Here is a 21,177-nt window from a genome sequence, read left to right as displayed (position 1 = left end):
TCTGTTAGCAGTGCGTGCACGTAAGCCGGTGTTAGCCTGAAATAAACTTTCTAGCTAAGGTTACCCTGTTTGTGTTTACCTGATTTAAATCTGTTAGCTAGAGCTTGTGTTAGCCAGAGAGCTCGGCTACAGAGTTGGGTTAGTAAGGGTTAGCTGGAGTTGTTACCATCTTAGCCATGGTTGTAGTAGCTTAACATGCTAGGCTAAAGTTAGCCTTTTGCTAACATGTTTGTAAAGTTTAGTCAGGCACAGTGTTCCTCCTAAACTAGTGACTGACCACTCTATTTATGACAATGTTCTAAAAATCACAACCAGTTTCACTGATGTGAATTGCACAATGAATTTAAACTAAACTGAACAATGAAGCTGTAGAAAATTAAAAAAATCAACTGAAGTAAATTAAATTAAACTTTGATGCCGAATTAAACAATGAATATTAATATAACTTAATTAAATAGCAGAATTAATTTAAAGTGAGTTAAACTGAGCAATGTAACTAAAGTGATTAAAATTGAACAATGCATCTGTAAGGAAATTAAGAATGAAGCTTGTAAATTGAACAGTGATAAAGTGAACTTAATTAAACACTGAAGTGAATACAAAAAAATAATTTAATTGAAGCTGAAAAAAATTAGCAGTGAGGCTCAACTAAATGGAAAAGAACAATAAATCTGAACAAATCTGAATTAAACAATCCAGATAAACTGAATTCTGCATTCAACATCTAATAGATTAAACTGAACAGTGATGAGTACACAGTTAAAAACAGTGTCTCTAAAAAGTGTAAGCAAATATGTAGACATTCAGTTTGAGACTGTCTTGCTGTGTGTGTATTGTGTTGGTATGGCAGGGCCTGCTGTTCCCATACACAAATAATAAATCACACACACACACACAGCATTCCACAGGGAATCCTTATCTTTATTAGTGGACAGTGATCAAAACAGACCAGACGTCAGAAACGTGAGTTACACTCAGCCAACCAGAACCAGAGACCCTCTCTAAACAGAGGAACTCCACAAACATTTTAAAATGCTGTGTAGTCCAAAACTAGGCTTAATGTAGTTCAGATGTGAATCAGCTCATTCAGGTTTCAGTGGGAAAACACTGCCTGATGCTGGACACTGTTTTACTGTTTTAGTTTTGAGATGATTTCTGGTGTATTTTTTGGTAAAAAGGTCTAGATGTTACAATCCCCAGTGTTTGCTTCATTTGCATTATGGCTATTATTTCTGGTATAAAACATGACCTAAACGGCAAAGCAATATAGGACCATAAAAAATATATTTGTTCAGATTTATCACTATTTTACTATATCAATATTTTCAGGAGACAGGTTCACTGCAAATGCATTCTGAGCATGTACTTATACGAAATAAAACCTAATCTAAAGTTATACACAAAACATGAGTATAAATAGCTACATAAACAAACTAGAAAAAAAAAATGATTCCACAGCAACATTTAATTTTTGAGATGTTGCAAGGTGGTTGCTATAGTAACATATTGGTTGCTAATGTTCTGCTAAAATGCTGCCATAATATATCTGGGGTTTTACTGAATGGTTCGATGTGTGTTCCTAGTGGTTGCTAGGTGATATTGAAAATAAGTAAATAACAGGAACGAGGGATGAAAAAATGACAAACAGATGAGTGTGTTAGCATGGCTGTGGATAAGAGAGTGAGACATACCCTAAAGGTGGACAGGTAGTTAATTTTCAGTCAAACTAGTATTTGGTAAGTATGGAAAATTAATGGGTGTAACTGGGAGTAACAAAGGATGACAATAAACAAACGAGTGTGAGTCAAAACAACAGTGAATTTGCGCTAGGGTTAAAAAAAAGAGTTAAAAAAAATACAGAAACTTTATCCATACCTTAAGCAGATGTAGAACCACTGCCTTTAATATAGAATCTTAATAGAATCACATTTCTGTTTGTTGAAATGCATAACTGTTCTATTACCATTCACTGTTTTGTGTATTCCCAGTTCTGCATTGTAAAACAGGAAATAAAAAGTGAAAAAAACTTAATCTAATAAAAATCAACAAAGAATATCATCTTATTAAAAAATGAAAAAAAAAAAAAAATAATAATAATAAAATAAAAATAAAAGACAAAAAAGCAAACTAATTACAATATGAATAATAAAATAATGAAGAAAACATTTTGAGGATACTAAAATTAACAGCTGGAATAGACAGCATTTTATTGAACCATAAAAAACTTGGTAATAAAATGATTTTAATGGTATTTACTATTTTTCACTGGAATCATATCAGCCTCAGTACTGGTTGGTTAAGATAATTAGCGGTATCGCCCAGCCCTGCTGTTCATTACAGCCATGTGTTTGCTCCCCCTCTCTTGGGGCGTGTCTATAAAGTCCACTGCAGTGACGACCCGTCCCACACTCAGCAGAGGAGCTGCTGCACCCCGACTCTCTCAGGACGGTGGAGGAGTTGGGCCGGTGCTGTCCGCAGTGGGATGCAGGCGGAGGCTGGTGGGAGGATGGTAGAGAACTGGTGGTCTGAACAGCCCCTCTCTGCTCCCTGAAGAATCACCGTGCGCTCCAGATGAACCTCATCGGAACCTTCCAGCACCCCCCGTTCCCCTTCCTGCCCCGCTGCCCTCAGGATACCCCCTACTTCCCAGGCTGGGGGGTGAGTCCCGGGCCAGCACCCCCCGTCCCGGGACAAGAGGGTTCGGTCTGCACCCCGGGTCGCAGAAAGGAGCGGCGCAGGACAGAGAGCATGAACTCTGCATTCGCTCAGCTCCGCGGCTGCATCCCCAACGTCCCGTCTGACACCAAACTGTCCAAAATCAAGACCCTGCGTCTCGCCACCAGCTACATCGCCTACCTCATGGACGTGCTGGCCAAGGAGTCCGGCGGCACCGAGGCCTTCCGGGCCGAGATTAAGAAGTACGACAGCAGGGAGCTGAAGAGAAAGCGGGACACGGTAAGTACAGAACACTGTTTACAAATTACAAAATTCCCATTTCATTTTGCATTTTTGATTAAAAATCATAAACACACATTTTTCATCTACTGGTTTTAATATTTTTCCCTATTTTATACTTATTCCAATTGCTCCACTCACATTTTTCCTACCTCCCTGTTCCTCTGCTCCTCTTCTTTCTATTTTCCATTTGTCCATTTATCCATTTCCATTATTATCTTTATTAATTATTAATTATTACTTTATTTTTTAATTATCTACTATTACTATCTTTTCATCCCTGCACTTTAAATTGTTTTATTGCTTTTTCATTCATATATTTTCTATTTTTCCATTTCTTCATTCTTTCCAAATTTCCATTTTCTAATTTTTGTTTTTCTGTTATTTCAATTTTTTCATTGCTTAAAAAACACATGGTATACGTTTTCAAGCTCCATCCCTTCACATCCCTTAAATTCTGATATTCTGCATTCCTCCAGTTGCAGGTCTGATCTAGTTAATTAGTCTTGGACCAAAATGTATTATTCCTCTACATCCTTTTTCTCTGTTCTCTGGTCCTTCATCCATATTCTTCTTATTTTGCCATCCCTCCATTTTCATTATGCCAAATTTAACACTATTTCATTTTATTTTTTATTGCTTATATTTACCTTCTCATATTTTTTTCAACTTCTTTAGTTCCCTCCTTTTACATTACTTTATTTACATTATTTGTATGTCTCTTCATTTTCTCATTTTTTTGAGAGAAATTTCTCCCTTATTTCTCTGTGCTCTGACTTCCTCAGGTGGCAGATCTGGTTTGTCTATTCTGGACGTGTTTAAGACTGTTGCTTTGGACGCAGTGATGTCCGAATAGATATTTATATTTCAGTCTAAAGTAATAAGAACCCTCTTATAAAAGGTTCTGAGCTACCAGAGAGGAAGCACTATCTCCCTGAAGAATCTGTTAGGGGACAGATTTGTAATCTGAAATGATCTTAAATAATAACGAGAAATGATCAGAATTACTCAAAAACATAATTTAACAGTCTAAATATGATAAATAGAAAATACTTAATGAAAGTTAAAAGAAAATTTGACTCATTTTAGTACAGTCTCTAGAAGGTAAGCTTTTTATTATTAATAAACAATACTAATTATATTATTTATTAATAATATAATATTATTATTATTAGCAGTAGTAGTAGTATTGTTATTATTTACTTGTATATGTTTATTTCTTATTATGAATTGTTTTACATTATTTTAGTGTGTCTGAGTGAAGACAGAGGCAGAGTAGGGATCAGAAAGGGATATTTTCATTCAGGCAGGCAGTGAGTGGTTTTAGACAGAATCATGATAACTCACTGAACCACCTGAATATTTAAATGGTTCTAGTTCTTAGTTACATGATTGGATTTATTTGTTCTTTTAAGAACATTAGAGACATCCATCTGGTCCAGTCTATTTTATTTTAGTCTAATCTACTCTTAGTCTGAGTCTGATGAGCTGTGTGTTCTCTAAAAAGTAAATGGACTGTGCTGGTTCTGTTTACTGACTGGAATAAAATGAGTTAATCTCAGTTCAGTACCAGTCAGGAGAAGAGTTGCATCGTACGTATTTATTTCATTATTTATTTTTACACAAGGTAATGTTCTATTAACACTTAAAGAGGCATTTAAATACACAAACTGCTGTATGAACCAAAACAGATTCCACTATTGTTCATATGTAGAATTCATTTGCAGAAGAAAAGTTGGATAAAATGTTATAATTCTATGTTTACATTCTAATCTGTTTTATAGTCACAGAAAAAAAGAAACAGTTACTCGTGTGGAACCTCTAGTGTCTCTTTGGGGAATTAAAGCAGAAAGAAAAATAAAAAAACAAAACCATAACTCCTAAAAGTTGCCTTAAATGTATATGTTTGTATTTTAATATTAGTATATATAATTTATTAATAATAAAATAAAAAAGTAAAAGTTTTAGATTTGTTTTGTTTTCAGTAGCGTTAATATTTATATTATTTAAACTAATTAAAGAAAAAGTAGGGTTTTTTTCCTCCATAATCAATGACTTTAAAAAGAAACTCCAAAAGCTCCCTCACATATAAACTTATAATTTTTATCAATTTTTAGTAAAAAAAAAATAAAAAATCCATTTAATTTTAATGTGTGTCATTTTCTCAGATTCACACTGCTCAGACGTTTTCCCAAATGCAGCACATTATTCCTATTTCATTATTCCCTATTCTTTACATTTTGTCAAACTTTAAAAACTTTTTTTTTAATTACATACAGGACGTAATATACATATAAATTATACATATAAATAAACTTCTTACCAGTAATACAAACTTTTAAACAATCAAAAGGGTCTGTGAGCTGTCATGGTTCAATCTAGAAACTGATATTTACTAAAGAACTCAACAAAGAGAGTGTACTGTTTCTTACTGCTACTTTTCTCCCCGTTCTCTGTGTTCAGGCTGCAGGTCTGGATCGGTCAGTGAAGCTGAAGATCGGGTCCAGGTCCGGTTGGCCTCAGCAGGTCTGGGAGCTCGAGCTCGACCCGTGATGGTTCTGCTCAGTCCAGCGGAGAGCAAAGAGCAGCGCAGCATCACACATCCTCACAGACAGACAGACATCAATTAATAAACAGATCAATAATTATTATTAGGGATGCACCAAATATATTCTTTTGGCCAAAACTAAACAAAGTGAAACAAAAACACAAAACATTTTTTTTTTGCTGGTTTTCATTTTTTCTCTAATTAATAACATCAATAACCTAAATATATTTTGTCTTACAAAACTACAATTTAAAAATATTTATTTAACATTAACATCCCAGTTGCCAATCCAACAAAAGACAATACATATACCTCAGCAGTGCTTTTCTGATTATGAATTTACCTCAGCAGTGTTATTCTAATCATGAATTTACCTCAGCAGTGCTAGTCTAATCATACATTGTCCACAGCATTGCTACTCTAATCATCAATTTACCTCAGCAGGGCTATTCTAATCATCAATTTAACTTAGCAGTGGTATTCTAATAATTAATTTACCTCAGTAATGATATTCTAATTATAAATTTACCTCAGCAGTGCTATTCTAATTATACATTTACCTTAGCAGTGGTATTCTAATAATTCATTTGCCTCAGTAGTGCTATTCTAATTATACATTTATTTCAGCAGTGGTATTCTAATCATGAATTAAACTCAGCAGCGCAATTCTAATAATTAATTTACCTCAGCAGTGCTATTCTTATCATAAATTTATCTCAGCAGTGCTGTCTCTTACCATACGTGTACTTCAGCAGTGCTATTCTAATCATAAATGTATCTCAGAAGTACCTAAGTATAAATGTATCTAATCAGTGAATCTTTAGTCACATGTGAGTGAAACTTACACAAAAACAGTCAGGCTTTTAGCAATTAAACAAATACAAGTTAGCCCAGTAAGTGCTATTACCCAAGCACTATGTACAGCTTGATTTTTGTTGCTGGAGAGTTTCTAATGAGGTAGTAAACTGAGAAAGAGCAAGTGTGATATGTGAAGATAAACACTTTATTTGGTGTAATTTATGTGAGAAAAATTACTATAAATTTGCGGTTTGTTGGCTCACTCTGCCGGCTCTCTTCATCACTCCCTGCTTAAAAAAAATCCTAATGTTAGAGGAAACACTGCAATTAAATCAATATTTTATTTTAATTTGAATTACTGAATATAGTTGAATATATTCGGTGTTTTTTACTTTTTTGCAGCCAAATAATCAGTGCATCCCTAATAGTATTCATAATAATAAAAACAGAAATAATGGCGATACAGCTGGTTATACCATGGGTGGATCATCAATGCGCTGTGCCTGGACTGTGGAATAATAAACAATGGATTTTTTATAATAATAATCTACCTCACACCTGGTGGACCAGAGAAGCTGAAGGGCAGTAATGGTCAGGCTGGTCTGCAGGGGGAACTCCCCCCACATGGCATTACTGAATTACTACAGAGCTAACACTCAGTCACAGCTTTAATAAATTATTTCTGATTAGTGGTGAATTTGTATTGGTTAATTTTTATATTCCTGTTTGTATACATATTTATAATAAAAACTTTAAATCAAAATGTCTGTTTTTTTTATTTATATACATATAGAACAATGCAAAGCATACCATTTGCAAAGCTAAATGATTATATTTAGGTTAAGCTTGATGGAAGAATAGAAAGCTAGTTACGTTAATTAGTGCGAGTCTGTGTGAAATGTTTCTATGCTATTGTACAAGTTTTACTAACACACATAAATTATGTAAAATAAATATCCAAGGCCACAGAAAAGTAAAAAAAAGAGTAGCAATGCCTAGTCCAGTCTAGTCCTGTCCTGCCAAAGCTTACTTGGCTTTTTTTTTTTGATAACCTGGACCATCTCCTCAGGTAACGTGTCAAACACGTGTCAATATGCAAAAAAAAACCCCAAAAAAACCCAGGTCAATCAGCCATTTTTTCCAGAAACTTTCTTTTTACTGGCTAAAAAACAAAATGAGATTAAAAAAACAACAGATTTGTTTAGAACATTATAACATCACTACTTCATTACTCATCCAGTCCATAATAGCCCTAATTCCATTTAAGTCCTTTATGACTGAAGTAGGACATGCTGCTTTTGTACTTTATTAGTGTGTTTTTTGTCTGTTGCCTGGTTTGTTTATATATTGTTTATCTATAGGGGTTGGACAATGAAACTGAAACACCTGTCATTTTAGTGTGGGAGGTTTCATGGCTAAATTGGAGCAGCCTGGTGGTCAATCTTCATTAATTGCACATTGCACCAGTGAGAGCAGAGTGTGAAGGTTCAATTAGCAGGGTAAGAGCACAGTTTTGCTCAAAATATTGCAATGCACACAATATTATGGGTGACATACCAGAGTTCAAAAGAGGACAAATTGTTGGTGCACGTCTTGCTGGCGCATCTGTGACCAAGTCTTTGTGATGTATCAAGAGCCACGGTATCCAGGGTAATACCACCAAGAAGGACCAACCAAATCCAACAGGATTAACTGTGGACGCAAGAGGAGGCTGTCTGAAAGGGATGTTTAGGTGCTAGGTTTTTTGTATCCAAAAAACATAAAACCACGGCTGAATTTAATGTGCACCTCAACTCTCTCGTTTCAACCAGATCCGTCGAGACAATAAATTATTGCGGTCTAAACAAGGTGTTTCAGTTTCATTGTCCATTGTTGAAAAACAGAAAACAGAAAAAACAAGTGTTAAAAATACAGTTTAAGAATGAAGAGAAATGCTGTCAGGTCTTTAAAGTATACGGTTTATTAAAAGCATTATGCAATCATCTTTATTTATTTATCTAGTACACCAGTTAGATCCATGAAGCCAAAGGCTAATAAAGGAAACAATAAAAGCCGAACTGAGAGAACCTACAGGATACTGACTCAACTGAATCAGACTCTACAGAACCAAAAACAGACCCAACCTGTGCACCTTACACACCGGGATGAGATGAGTCAGCTTAAGTTAAAAAAATAAAATAAAATAAAGAAATAACACTGACAGAAACTCCTCCCACCTGTCCTCAACACAGAAAACCTCTGACCAAAACAAGATGCTCTGGAGTGCCATAATCACATGACCCCCAAGGTCAGAAATAATCCCCAAATATCAGAACCTACCTGACCTCACTGATGCTCGCATTCTTGAGTGCAATCAAATCCTTCTCACAGCAATGTTCTAACACCTAGTGTAAAGCCTTTTCAACAGAGCGTCTGTCACTGCAGTAAAGTGGGACACCCTCCTAGATAACTGCCTTAATCACTGGAGGAATACTGGAGAAGTAGGTGTCCACGTACTTCATTACAGGAAGTGAAATTTTATAGAGTCAGTTATATATTCTATTAATTACTATTGTAGCGTTACAATAATGGAATTAACATCAGTTCTTGATACTGATGCTCTCACTCTCACTGAATGGGCTAAAGGCTACCTAACCCTCCTCACAGCAATGTTCCAACATCTAGTTTAAAATCTTCCCAGTAGATTAGAGGCTGATACTGCAGGAAACTAGTAGCTATTATTGTATAGTTACAATAAGTGGACTACGTATATTAAATTATTCAAATTAAATTGTTTCTTTAAGACTGATAAATAATAAAATGAGCTTTGTTCTGATTGGCTGTCCTCTACTGTGTCGCATTTAAAAAGCTGAAACACATCTTATAACATTGTAACGAATGAGTGGGGCTAAAATGCTGTAGGCAGAATTAGTGGGCCTAACCTATGGTAGATCGAACCACCTTAAGAAGTGATTTGACATATCGGATTTGTTTTCAGTTTAAATATGTCTTGGGTGCGTTTACACTTGCAATTTTATGTGGCTTGGTCTCATCCAGATATAATCCTGATACTCAAGGCGCAAGTGACCAGGTGCTAAAGGAGTCTACGATTCCAAGCCTGGTGTATAAAGCATTTCCATTCTAACTTCTATTTACACAGATGGGAGTAATCTGTTCAGCAGGAAACACATCAGAAAGAAGAACAGCACTGAAATCAGTCAGCAGGGAAGAAGTGCATTGGCTCGACCTGTGTGTGAATCCTTCCGCATGGAAATCTAGGGCCTAGTAAGCCGCAGACGAGTCTGATAATAGGTCTTGTAAAAGATGATAGGAGAGCATGTGGAACAGCAACAGTGTTTCAGCTTTAAATACAGGGATATTCTGATTTAACAACAACAACAACAAAAACACAACATATCACAAAAAACCTTTAAACCTGAAACAAGTAAAAGCTGCAGCGTGAAGGAGAATAAAAGGTGGAGCTGTGAGAGAGGCGGAGCTAAAGCAGCTGTACAGGACCAGGCTCATCATTCAGAGTGCAGTAGACGTGGGGGGATGTGTGACGGTCAGTGTGATGCTGGGGTATCTGCTGGACCACAGCACAGCTGGGCGCAGCAGTGTACAGTGTGTAAAGTGATACACACACACATTTCTGACAGGATACACACCACTACTGGAATAGCTGGAGATCAGACACGGCGCTGTGGAGTAACTTTGATTAATTTCTTCATAAATCACTTAATTCGCTTTTGGCACAGAAGCTGAAGGTTTATAACAGTCACTCTGAAAATGTCAGATCTTCCCAAAAGCACTTTAAGGCAAAAAAGAAAAGAAAAAGAAAAGGTGAAACAAAAATACGAAGTGTGTATGCAGTCGTCCTCTCCCACAGGTCTGTGTGTGCATGTTCATCAGTCTTGTAGGTGTGTGTAGATGAATATGAGCATGTTCACATTAAACTCTTTACCCTGCGAGCATCTCAGCAGTCTTTAAAAAGGCCCACACTGCCACCAGGTGGCGCTACTGACGGGGGTGCGTGGGGGATGGGGTGGCGGGATTTATTCCAGCTGTTTGCTTCCGTCCGATTTCTGGTCCAGTCGGCTCTTGCTGCTCTTCACCATATAAATAAAATACGTCAGGGTTTCCTTCTCATTCACCGGAATGTTCCGGAAGTGGCGGCTCACCGTCTGAAGAAAAGAGAAAATGAATCACAATAAATTCACCAACAGAACCCATCAGAAATTTTAACAACAATCATTACTGTCGCAGATATTTGGCAATCAATTATTTGGCTGAAAATTGCAAAATAAGTGAGAAGTCCCAATGTGCGTGTATGTAAATGTGTGTGTGTGTATATAACGTGTGTGAAACTGCAGTAATATATTAGTGGAGAGTGTAGAGCAGTGTGTTCAGAGTTAATTGGACGGACGTGCTGATGTGAGGATTATTAATGATGTGTGATTCTCAGAACCGACCCAAACGCCTTCCTCTGCCCTCGCCAACCTCCAGCCCGGGGCAGCCTGTTACTGCAGCACTAACCCAGCTGGATTAGCTTACACAAAGTTCATAATGAACACACAGCCAATGGAGTGTGTATACACACACACACACACACACAATCACCTGCACTAACAAGCTTCAGGTACACCACAATTTGCTATTCTACAGGTTTGTAAAGCAGGTTGCTAAGAGCAGATGGTTTAGCATTCATAACACTATATTTAAAATAAAAGTCAAGCTTAATTTAATTTACAATATTTTATAATAACAGTCCCAGTGTATTTATTTATTTTTTATTATTATTACTTTATTTATTGTTGTCTGGACAATAATATCTGATAATCACACCTTGAGAACACCAAATGGTGCTTCTTGAGATTTTATTTAACTGAAGATTTGTGTGCTGCAGCAAATGTTTATTTATATAGAAAATACAACTGTAATGTAAGACAGCAGCTGGTAAAAGAAGAGCTCAAACAATGGACCCAGCATGCAATGTGTGCATTTTACCTTTAAACTACATGAGAAAACACAGCAGAGTTAAACTATATGAATATGTTTGCATGTCTCTCAATACCTCTGCCAACTGGGCTTTGTTCAGGCCTGGTCTGGTCTGAATCTTGTAGTGCCGTTTATAGCGCCTCAGTGTGTTCACCTGAAGCTGGAACAGATCCACCTGAGAGAGACAAAACCAACTCAGTTCATCAATACACATTGCTCTCATCATTGCAGAAAATTACCACATTATTCAGAGCATGTCAATTAACAAAAAAATACTGCTAAACACATTTTAGCGGCACGTCAGTAATACTTTTTATGAATCCTGTATACAACTATTAATATATGCATTTATACTGGTTTATACAACATGTATGATAACATATGCATGTAGCACTGCTCATAAGTCAATATAGCTGCATGCATTACACAAGGTTTGAGAATATTTCTATTTAACAAGTAACAGAACTTGTGTCAGGTAAAACATTTAATACACGATAAAACATAACATTATTATTAATAATAATAATAATAACAAACTGCATACATACTCAGATGCTGAGGAACGCATAACGGGTTATATAATTATTATAAACTTCATGTTCATATGTAATTTATTTTTTATACTAAATTGTTTTCAAATTTTCTCTCTAGTTTATAAAGTCAATTACCCTAGTCCTTATTTATATGAACGCCTCATCATCACTAGCAATGCTCCTGACAGTAGGTGGGTGAGGATGAGAACACACCTCCTCCGAAACGTGGTCAGCCCCTGTCACTTACCTACTAGGCAACAAACATGTTCTGAGGAAAGCACCAGGACCCCAGCTCTGATACACCAGCTAACAGCTGCCGGTGACAGCTAACACCACAATAGGAGTGAGTGCGCAACCTACCCACCCAGCAAGAACACATTGTATTATCTCGGACATCGACTGCAGATGGAGAAGCAGCATTATCCAGGATTCTAACCAGTGATTCTTTAAAATAGTTTTTTTTTTTACTTTGTTAATGTAGCTGGACTGTTATTAGCCATGTATTGTCATGGGTACCATGGTACTGGAGGAATATAATTTTGCTCCACTGTGTTTTTGTAAGCAGTAAAGACACACAATAAAAGCCCCTATACTTAACCTGACATCCACCACTTCTCAGTCTGTGGGTCCTGGCCCAGTGCCAATACATAAACTCTGTATCGAGTCAGTAAAAATTAAGGGCTTTACTGAAACTCGATTACCAAACCAAGTCATAATTTTCTAACTCTATTTATAACTGCAAATCTGAATAATATATAACCCAAAGAAAAGAAACAGAGATCAGGTCTGATACCTCTGGGACTTCAACATCATGATCTGGAGACTCTCCACCATCATCGCTGGTTTTCCTCTTCCGCTTGTTGCGGACACTCTGGATGAAGTTTTTGTGGAAGTCGCAGATGTACAGGTGTCGTACCTTAAAACAGAGAAATTACTAGAGTTAGTAATGTGAACAAAAACAATGACTTGAGTATTTTAGTAAATATCTGAATGGAAAAACCAGAAAACGGTTTCCCTTAATTCACTCTGTGGAGATCACAGGATTTAAAAAATAATATCTATTATATTCTATTAATTTCTATGCACAACCTAAATGAATGGCACTACATAATTGTGTCCTCAATATATTCTGACGAAATGTAATGTCTCTACTCATACAAATCTAACGCCACATTGCTTTTATACTGACATGCTGTGGTTTATTATTTTTTATAGCTATATTTAGTATAGTGATATTTGCATATATATTTGTACATATCTGTATATTTAGTAAATGTCTATATTCCAGTATATATCATAATATTACATAATGAATATTAAAATTACTTCTCCATATTTTGTATACTTCTCTACAATAACTGTAGTTATAAATACATTTTAAAGTGCTTTAATAATTTTATTTATAATGTAAAACACTATACTCTAATGTAAATGTTAAGGCTCAGACCATATAAACTTACTGAAATTTTAACACACAAAATAACCTTGTCCGAAAATTCAAAACTCTGATAGCAGTACACTGACATGTTTATTTGTAACTTGCTGTAAGCCTTTCAGTTCCTTTTCACCACGGTTTAATTTAAACACTAAATTTTATTTTATTAAAAGCAGTTTATTAATCTCGTGATATGATGTTTACCTGTTTTATGGGACACATTAAATATATATGTCAAACTAAAATGTGTCTAAACTCTGTTAGCATCTGCTAGCAAGCTAGTTGACGAACTAGCAAGTTAAAAGTTAAATTAGCCTAGATCAGGCACTTAGCACTAGCTTACTACGTTATTGGAAGATGGAGTTTAAATTGTTTACATTTTAAATGAAGCGGGGTTAAACTGCCTGTTTGGGGTCCAGTTTGTAGATTAAGTTAGATTTTTGTGATTAATTAAGCACACTAAAATAAATATAAGGAGCGAGACATTAGCTAACCTACATGTGAATGAAGTTGACTTTCTTGCTTTTGCCCGTTCCACCTTAAATGCTGCAGCGGTTACGTGAACCATTTAAGGTGGAACGGACACTTCGAACACGAAGCCAACTTCAGCATGTTTCATTCACAGCAGCCGCGTGACTTTCAGACGTGCTTTAATCCATTCTTACGCTCTTATCGATGTCCAGTTTGAGCTTCTTCTGAGATATACTCTTCTGGATCCTCTTGCTGAAGCTGGCGTTCCCTGCCGGCCGGCCGCAGCGCTCTCCGTCCGCGATCAGGCAGCAGCTCTGCCCGAACAGAGGCCCCGGAGCCGGCGGTCCGTCGTGGCTGTCTTCCTCCGTGCTGAAGCCGTTCATAGCGGGCTGGCCTGTCCCCAGAGGAGCCGGGGAAGGAGACGAGCTGACCCGGGTCGAATCTATGGACTTTATTTAATGTGTTTACTGCAGGCTGTTTACCGTGACGATGCTGGTAAACAAGTAAACAAACAGCTAAACAAACAAAACAACACGCAACAAGCCCGACCGTACCCGCTGGGTTATAACGAGCTCTCAGCCGCAGCGGCGCAGATCCCCCTCCGACAACTCTCTCACTCACACACACGGCTTTCTACAGCGATTAAACCCGGAGCAAAACACCAAACCCGCGGACGTCGCCTCTCACAGCTCGGCTGCAGTCGTGTTCAGTCGCTGCTGCTGTAAATCCGATCTTTAATAATCTGTTTTTCAAGCAAAACATAAAAAAATAAAACCTCACTCCAACAAACACACTGTCCGAACTGCAGTCCTAGTACCGGATGCTCCGCACCGACAATCCCATTGGCCCATTCCGGAGGTGGGCGGGCTCAAGCGGTGCGTACTCGCGTTTTGATTGGGTACTGCAGCCCTCAGTCGTTTTCGTAACATTTCCTACTTCTCCACACCTCCGTGTGTTTGTGAGAGGGGCTGATTTACACGCCGCTCTTCAGCAGAACAACACACTCTCTCACTCACACACCCCTCAACACCCCATCAGAGCACTCTCACACACACCCCGATCACCCCTTCAGAACACACTGCGCATTACTGCGCTCCGACACGCGGCACGGCTCCTCTAAACAACTCTGAAAGTGTTTCAGACCGAGGACGAACAAAGACACGGGAGAGAGTCTGAGAGACTGGCGCACTTTCAGATCTCATTTCGGATTCGGTTCAGGATTTAACTCGGATCAGAAAGTGAATAATGGGTCAAATTAAAGGACAAACAGAACCACTGCACGAGGAGAGTCACCCCCTGCAGCTGGTGAAACAGCGGCCATTCATATTACAGGGTTTGACACAAACGCTGACAAAGGGCGAGCCTGCACTCCATGCCCCAGCAGGGGGCGGTAGAGTCCTGCAGGAGAGCAGGAACAGGGCATTTAAAGCGGGAAGGTAGATTCAGGACCGATTAACCGCTAGAGGGAGCGCGTGAGTCAGTCCAAAATGAATGGGGCTAAATGGAGCTAAAATATTAATTTAAATATAAACGAAACATAGTAAATATCCACTTGGCTAGGATATTCATTTAAGGTTGTAAAGCAGAACAAAGTTTTTGTTAAAAAGGCGAAGAAAGCCTAGTGTATGATTTTTTAAATATATTTAACCAATATATTTCTTTAAAATTGTTTTAATATTTCTAAAAAAGCCTGTTACCTGAGACAAACTGTTGATCAATTTCATTCATGTCCTAGTTTTCTATAAGTTCCACTTAGTAACACATACAACGAATCAATAGAAACTATGAAATGTGTCAGTTACAGTCTTATCAACAATATATTTTATATATGTCCATGTTCAGTTCAATAGCTTTCGTCATGTCCCAAATTTCACATAATCTATGTGTTTTCACCTGGTATCCTCTTATGCTTTCAGCACTAAATAGTAGTGATGGGCAGATGAAACCTCATTGGGTCTATGGCACATTTCCCAAACTATATCACACTGTGTTGAAACTGTGTTGCTGTATCACTTAATGGCGACATCTGCTGGACTAAGAAAGTCATTGCAAGCAACTGCGCGAGGAAATGCATCGGTCACGTGGTTTTTCTTAAAATGATACGCGGTCTGACACAGGGGATCGCCTTGTTTGCTATTTTAATGGCCAGTATGGAAAGTGAAGTTGCCGAATTTTAATTCATTTGAAACAAACAGCGATTATTAATTATATTATGTTGTGAGGCTTCTACAATATAACCTAGCCTAGCTAAGCTGGTTAGCTTTGACTAACACAAAAGGCAGAGTTTTTTTGTCACAGTAGAGTCATAAATAATTTAAAAAGTACACAGCGTATGTTCTTGTATTCTTGCAAGGTAACTTGAAAACAGAACACAGGTTTGGGCATTGAGAAACATTTAGAACAAAGTATGTGCAGAGAACTAGAGAGGAGAATATTTAACATAACCCATTTGAAAATATTGTGGCGGCTCTGGGCTGTGTGTGTGGCTGCCTGAGGCATGTTTCTCTTCTCCTGTGTGCGAGGATGACAGGGGTGGGGCATCTCCCTTGGGAGGGGTTATGCAGAGAGGGTGGGCACCACTCTGGATCTGCCATCTGGGAGACACACAGCTGGGTTGGTGGCCTTTGGGTTATTTGAGCTCTGTGGGTTAGTGGTTTTAGCTCTCCTAGTCTTGTTAAAGACTGCAAGTTAGAGGCAAGCCGGTTCAATAAAGGAGCTGTTGAGCTTTCAGCATGAGTCTCACGGGTTTTCCTTCCTCTGCCACGCCACAACATCTTATGTGTTTGTCAGACACTTAATGGTGCTCCCAATTCTAATGGAGCAATTGAGCAACATACTTTAATATTTTTATATTAACACAGAGCAACATCAAATGTCTCAGCACTGCATACAATTATGAAATAGCTTTTAAACTTCAAGTGTAAATCTTTCAAAGGTGATCTGGCTGTAACTTCAGCTTCAGCTCACCAACCAGTCAGCTCACAGTAGCAGTAATGCTAGCATCTGTACTGCCCAAAAAATATAGAAAAATAGAAATATTCAGGTAAGTGTTCTTTGCTTTTGTTACAAATTACTTTACATAGAACTTTATTCTACTTTTTAAAATTAAAGGATAATCTAGTACAAGTAATTAATTACTATTTTGATTTTAGCTTTACCTTTACTGATGAATCACTCACTGGTTCCCTCTAGTGTTGTACAGTCGTTTTCTGATACAACACTGAGAATTAAAAGTGGATCGACTCTCCATAAACTGGCTCTGGAGGTCAGTCAAATAATAACAATAAAATGTTAAAATTGTACAGAGATATATTGCTGCCAAACAAAAATCATGTCATTATTACAAGAAGTCAATTATGATTCAGAACATCTGGTATTAATTGTGATAAAACGTAATAATCACAAAATATCTAACTCTATTAAAATATTCTATGTAGTACAAACATGTTTTAATTATGACAGAAAACCTGGTTATTATGAGAAAATATCTTATAACTATATAGTCATAATATATACATATATTATTGTATACAGATAAAATAATGAGCTTTATTTATCATACCTATTTTTATTGTATTTTATAGAAGAATGTTTGCCAAGCAATAAATACATAAATAAATAATAATATTATTAATATTTCATTTTATAAAATATTGTCAAGCATCATAATTATTTTAAACATTTAATAAGACAACATCTAATCATTAAATAGTGTAATGTTAACATGACAAGAGTATCTTCAATTTTATAGTGAGTGAACAAGAAAATACACTTAAACTGAATAAAGAGATCAAAAAGATTTAGAATAAAAGAAAAGCGTTTATTTTACACTTCACAGAAAATTTCTTACAGTTCCAGTTTACCTGTGCAGCGTTCAGTCTAAAACATCTGTACAGGTGTTCATTTACATTTGTATAAAAATACTTCAGACTACACAGTGTCCTGTGGGACGTCCTACTCATTAAAATTGCACGTTTACATCCCACATCTGCTGTGGACCCTTTAAAAATCAGAGTGTTTCAGTTGAAAACGTTAGAGAACATATTTAAAAAAATCTCATTTTACAAAATAGATTTTTTTTATTAACATCTTAAAAATCTTCCCTTCACCCCAATTAGAATAAAAAACACCTCTAGAAACAACATAAAACACTGTAGCGCCAGAGTGCAAAGCCAAAACACGCATCCACCTGTGTCCATCATCAAACCCGACATTAAAGAGATGTGACGCGTAACGTTAAAATCTGATTGAAAAAGAAAAAAATCATAATAAACACACATTTTGATGTGTTTAGTCCGCTGTAAGACTGTGCTATAGGTGTACATTTGATAACTCTGCGCTTTTGATAACCAGTGCTGCTGAACTTAACGAAATCATGACGAAAGTGCATTCTCAGTATCGCCCCCTACTGGAGACAACATGTCTTTAACCATTCTGCTGGATCAGGCTTTTTAGACCCCTTAACACATATCTGGGTATTTTTAAAAATGTAGATTTTGTATGAAATTTGGCTTCCTGTCCACACAAAAGCACATTTTTGGTCACTGAAAACACATTTCGAAATCTCTGTCCAATCTCCAGGTTAGTGCAAGCTCAGTTTTCAGCATTGTCTTGTCAACAGGCAAAACTGAGCTTCATGAAAATGCTGTTGTCACAATGCATGTATTTAAAATTTTAAATACCTCCTTATTCCCTACATAGAAATATGTTAGTCATAAAACTAGTGTTTACAAACAGATAGCACTAGATTTCAGATTTTCACATATGTATAAATGTAAATTCTGTTCTATAACACATATATAGTCTAAATTCAAACTCCATCCTTTCTTGACTTGTGAAATACACTACTTAGCGAGTAGTGTTTAGCGAATAATTTAAATGAATTAAACCTATGCGTTTTTTGCAAATCTGTTTTTCCAAAAAAATCCAATACATGTAGACAGGACCTTAGACTTGTTTTAGATTAATGGATTTTAAACAACCCAAATATGCCAAATCAAACAGGAAAACTGACTCCTACAATGTGAAATTTGGAAACAATTCATTAAATTAAATTAAATAAAACCCCCACTCTGAACAAATTCATCTCAAACCCCCAATGTGACTCAGTTCATCTTAAACCCCTCAGTCTAAATGAGCTAATCTTAAACAGCTAATTTTGCAGGGAATTTTGAAACGTTGGTGAAGTGTCTGCCATTTAACCCACCCTCTCACTAGAACTCCCCATCACTGCAGTGCTCCCGACACTAGGAGGGTCAGGACAAGTATATGCCTCCTCTGATACATGTGAAGTCAGACCACGCCTCTTTTCCAGCTGCTGCTGATGCAGAATCACAGTCATATACCCAGCACTAATACATCAGCCATCTACCCACCCAAAGAAAGCATGGACTATTGTACTCTCTCGGACTCCAGCTGCTGATGCAGAAGGGTCCATACTTCTAATAAAGCGGACACTGCTAGCCAAGTGGTACAGAACCAGTGACCTGAACATTTAAAATCACTTATTTTAGGAGTTACACACAACACCAACACTGCAGAGACTAAAAATACAACTAACTAGGGATGAAGGAAGGTAGAAAAACACAAATATTCATTATTGAAAGCATCTAATCAAAAGCAGGTCAAATGAAGGGTCTGTCAGGCAGGATAAAAAGACCTCTATCTCTGTTTACCTCCCAGTAAATCTGCAGGAAAATCTGGGACACATTACACAAATATGTATTTAAAAAAAAAAAAAAAAGTTTAAACCAGCCTTGGACTCATCTTCAGAATCAGCCTTGGAAAGTCAATGTCCTCAAAATAAACCAGACAGAAACATGCTCCACACCAAGTACTGCAAACATAAAATGGGGCACTGGAGGCCAAATCAGAATGTCCGTAAATGGGATCCTAACAATTTAGCACAGCAACTGATTTAGATTTTTTTTTTTTAAAACGACCCCCTGCACTCATTATGCCATTTTCTTTAAAAAAAAAAAAAAAAAAAAAAAGTTACACCATGTGTACATTGCCCAGAATTTTTGCAAACTAGTGTGAAGCATGTTTCTAACCAAGTTACTAAAAAAAAAATAAAACTCAACCTAGCTACACAGTTCACTATACAGACCAAAGTATTGAAACACCTACATATTCCACCTACAGGAGCTTTATTAGTATCCCATTTAAACCTATAGGGATTAAAATAGGGTTGGGGATTTGGGGTGGTAATCGTCCAACATCATGACCTCACAAACACTTTTGTCACTAAATGCAATCAAATCCTCACAGCAATGATCCATAATCTAGTAGAAAGGCTTCCAGGCAGTTGATTAGATGTTGCTATAAGGTTGCTGTGGTATTACAGGTGGATTCTATGGTTTTGTTAGTTAGTTTGCTATGATGTTACAAATGGATGCTGGGATTTCAGGAGGTTGTTATGTGGTACTATGGTGCTGCAAAGTAGATGCGTAGTGAACGCTATGGTATGCCACATGGCTGCTGCGGTGTTGCTTGGCGATTACTATGGTATGCCAGGTGGCTGTTGGTTTTGATTTAACTAGATAGTTACTAAGGTGTTGCTATGATTTATTTTAATATATATTTTAATTTTCCCTGGACAGTAGAGACAACTACTCTAACAAAAGTGGGATAAATTATTTTAAATCCCTCTTTACTCCCTACTCAGAACTATATGTCACTGAGTTGGTGCCCCAATAATGTTGTCCATACAGTTTATGTCTGAAATGTGTCTAAAGCCGGTATTGGATTCAAAAAGCTAAAATCAATTAACAAAAGACAGAGAAAAGACAGAAAACACAAAGACACAAAATTTCCCCTCAATTTCCACATTCTAGCTCGATCTGGGTAAAAAAAAACAAATACATAATTAAATTCTGTGCTGGGCGATAAATATAATGGCCTCTGACAGCAAGGCACATGGATTGGATTCAAGTTTACAATGTAGGTGTGCATTACGGGATCTCCTCTACTGGATAACCCTTCAACACACACACACACACACATGCTCACTCACACACACTCAGAAAAACACACACACACACTCTGTTTTACTCCACAAAGTCTTTCGCACAGCCTTGGATTCATAGTCCAATATCCAGCACGAGGTGTAGTGAACTCGATTAGTCCAAGTTGTATCCGCAATGCACTGTATCTGCCTGGGACCACTTCCCACTCCAGTCTAGATATCACCTCACTCCCGGATCCGTTCCACTGGAGTTCTGGGTTTGATTGGCAGCAGATTCTACTGGTAAACTGCTGTCAGGTGAGCAGGGGATGATGGTAAGACTGAGTTTGATAGAAACATCTAAAGACAGGTGAAAGAAATTGTCAGAAATGGGTAAAAATGGCAGATCCAGGTCCAGAAAATATGCTTCTAACAATATGAGAAGATTTTCGGTGCCAAGTAGGATCATTTTCCATTAAGACTGTATAAAAACACTTACAAAAGCTTTTCATTT

At 37.1% G+C, this 21,177-nt stretch overlaps 2 protein-coding genes across 2 annotated transcripts; one reads left to right on the top strand and one right to left on the bottom strand.

Annotated features, from left to right (window-relative positions):
* Positions 1 to 2,104: 2,104 nt before the first annotated feature.
* LOC103023863 (heart- and neural crest derivatives-expressed protein 1) lies at positions 2,105 to 5,508 on the top strand. The gene is made up of 2 exons (XM_007236277.4): positions 2,105 to 2,955; positions 5,419 to 5,508. The coding sequence occupies exons 1-2, from the start codon at positions 2,572 to 2,574 to the stop codon at positions 5,506 to 5,508; spliced, it is 474 nt and encodes a 157-aa protein (XP_007236339.2). The 5' UTR covers positions 2,105 to 2,571.
* A 2,730-nt stretch (positions 5,509 to 8,238) lies between these two features.
* Positions 8,239 to 15,033, bottom strand: sap30l (sap30-like). Its single transcript, XM_007236272.4, has 4 exons — positions 13,912 to 15,033; positions 12,605 to 12,727; positions 11,355 to 11,453; positions 8,239 to 10,464 (listed from the first exon to the last, which is right to left on the bottom strand). Exons 1-4 carry the CDS (start codon positions 14,098 to 14,100, stop codon positions 10,336 to 10,338), a joined length of 540 nt encoding a protein of 179 aa, XP_007236334.1. The 5' UTR covers positions 14,101 to 15,033; the 3' UTR covers positions 8,239 to 10,335.
* Between the last annotated feature and the right edge of the window lie 6,144 nt (positions 15,034 to 21,177).

This window comes from Astyanax mexicanus, chromosome 17 (assembly GCF_023375975.1).
Source record: "Astyanax mexicanus isolate ESR-SI-001 chromosome 17, AstMex3_surface, whole genome shotgun sequence".
Lineage (NCBI taxonomy): Eukaryota > Metazoa > Chordata > Actinopteri > Characiformes > Acestrorhamphidae > Astyanax > Astyanax mexicanus.
Note: the sequence above shows the minus strand (reverse complement) of the source record. Positions and strands in the feature narration are given on the sequence as shown.

Coding starts and splice junctions, on each gene's coding strand:
- sap30l (XM_007236272.4), bottom strand. CDS start 14,100: ATGAACGGCTTCAGCACGGAGGAAGACAGCCACGACGGACCGCCGGCT. Junction 11,454..12,604: donor ATGATGTTGAAGTCCCAGAG/GTATCAGACCTG, acceptor TGTCTCTCTCAG/GTGGATCTGTTCCAGCTTCA. Junction 10,465..11,354: donor ACAAAGCCCAGTTGGCAGAG/GTATTGAGAGAC, acceptor TCTTTTCTTCAG/ACGGTGAGCCGCCACTTCCG.
- LOC103023863 (XM_007236277.4), top strand. CDS start 2,572: ATGAACCTCATCGGAACCTTCCAGCACCCCCCGTTCCCCTTCCTGCCC. Junction 2,956..5,418: donor TGAAGAGAAAGCGGGACACG/GTAAGTACAGAA, acceptor CTCTGTGTTCAG/GCTGCAGGTCTGGATCGGTC.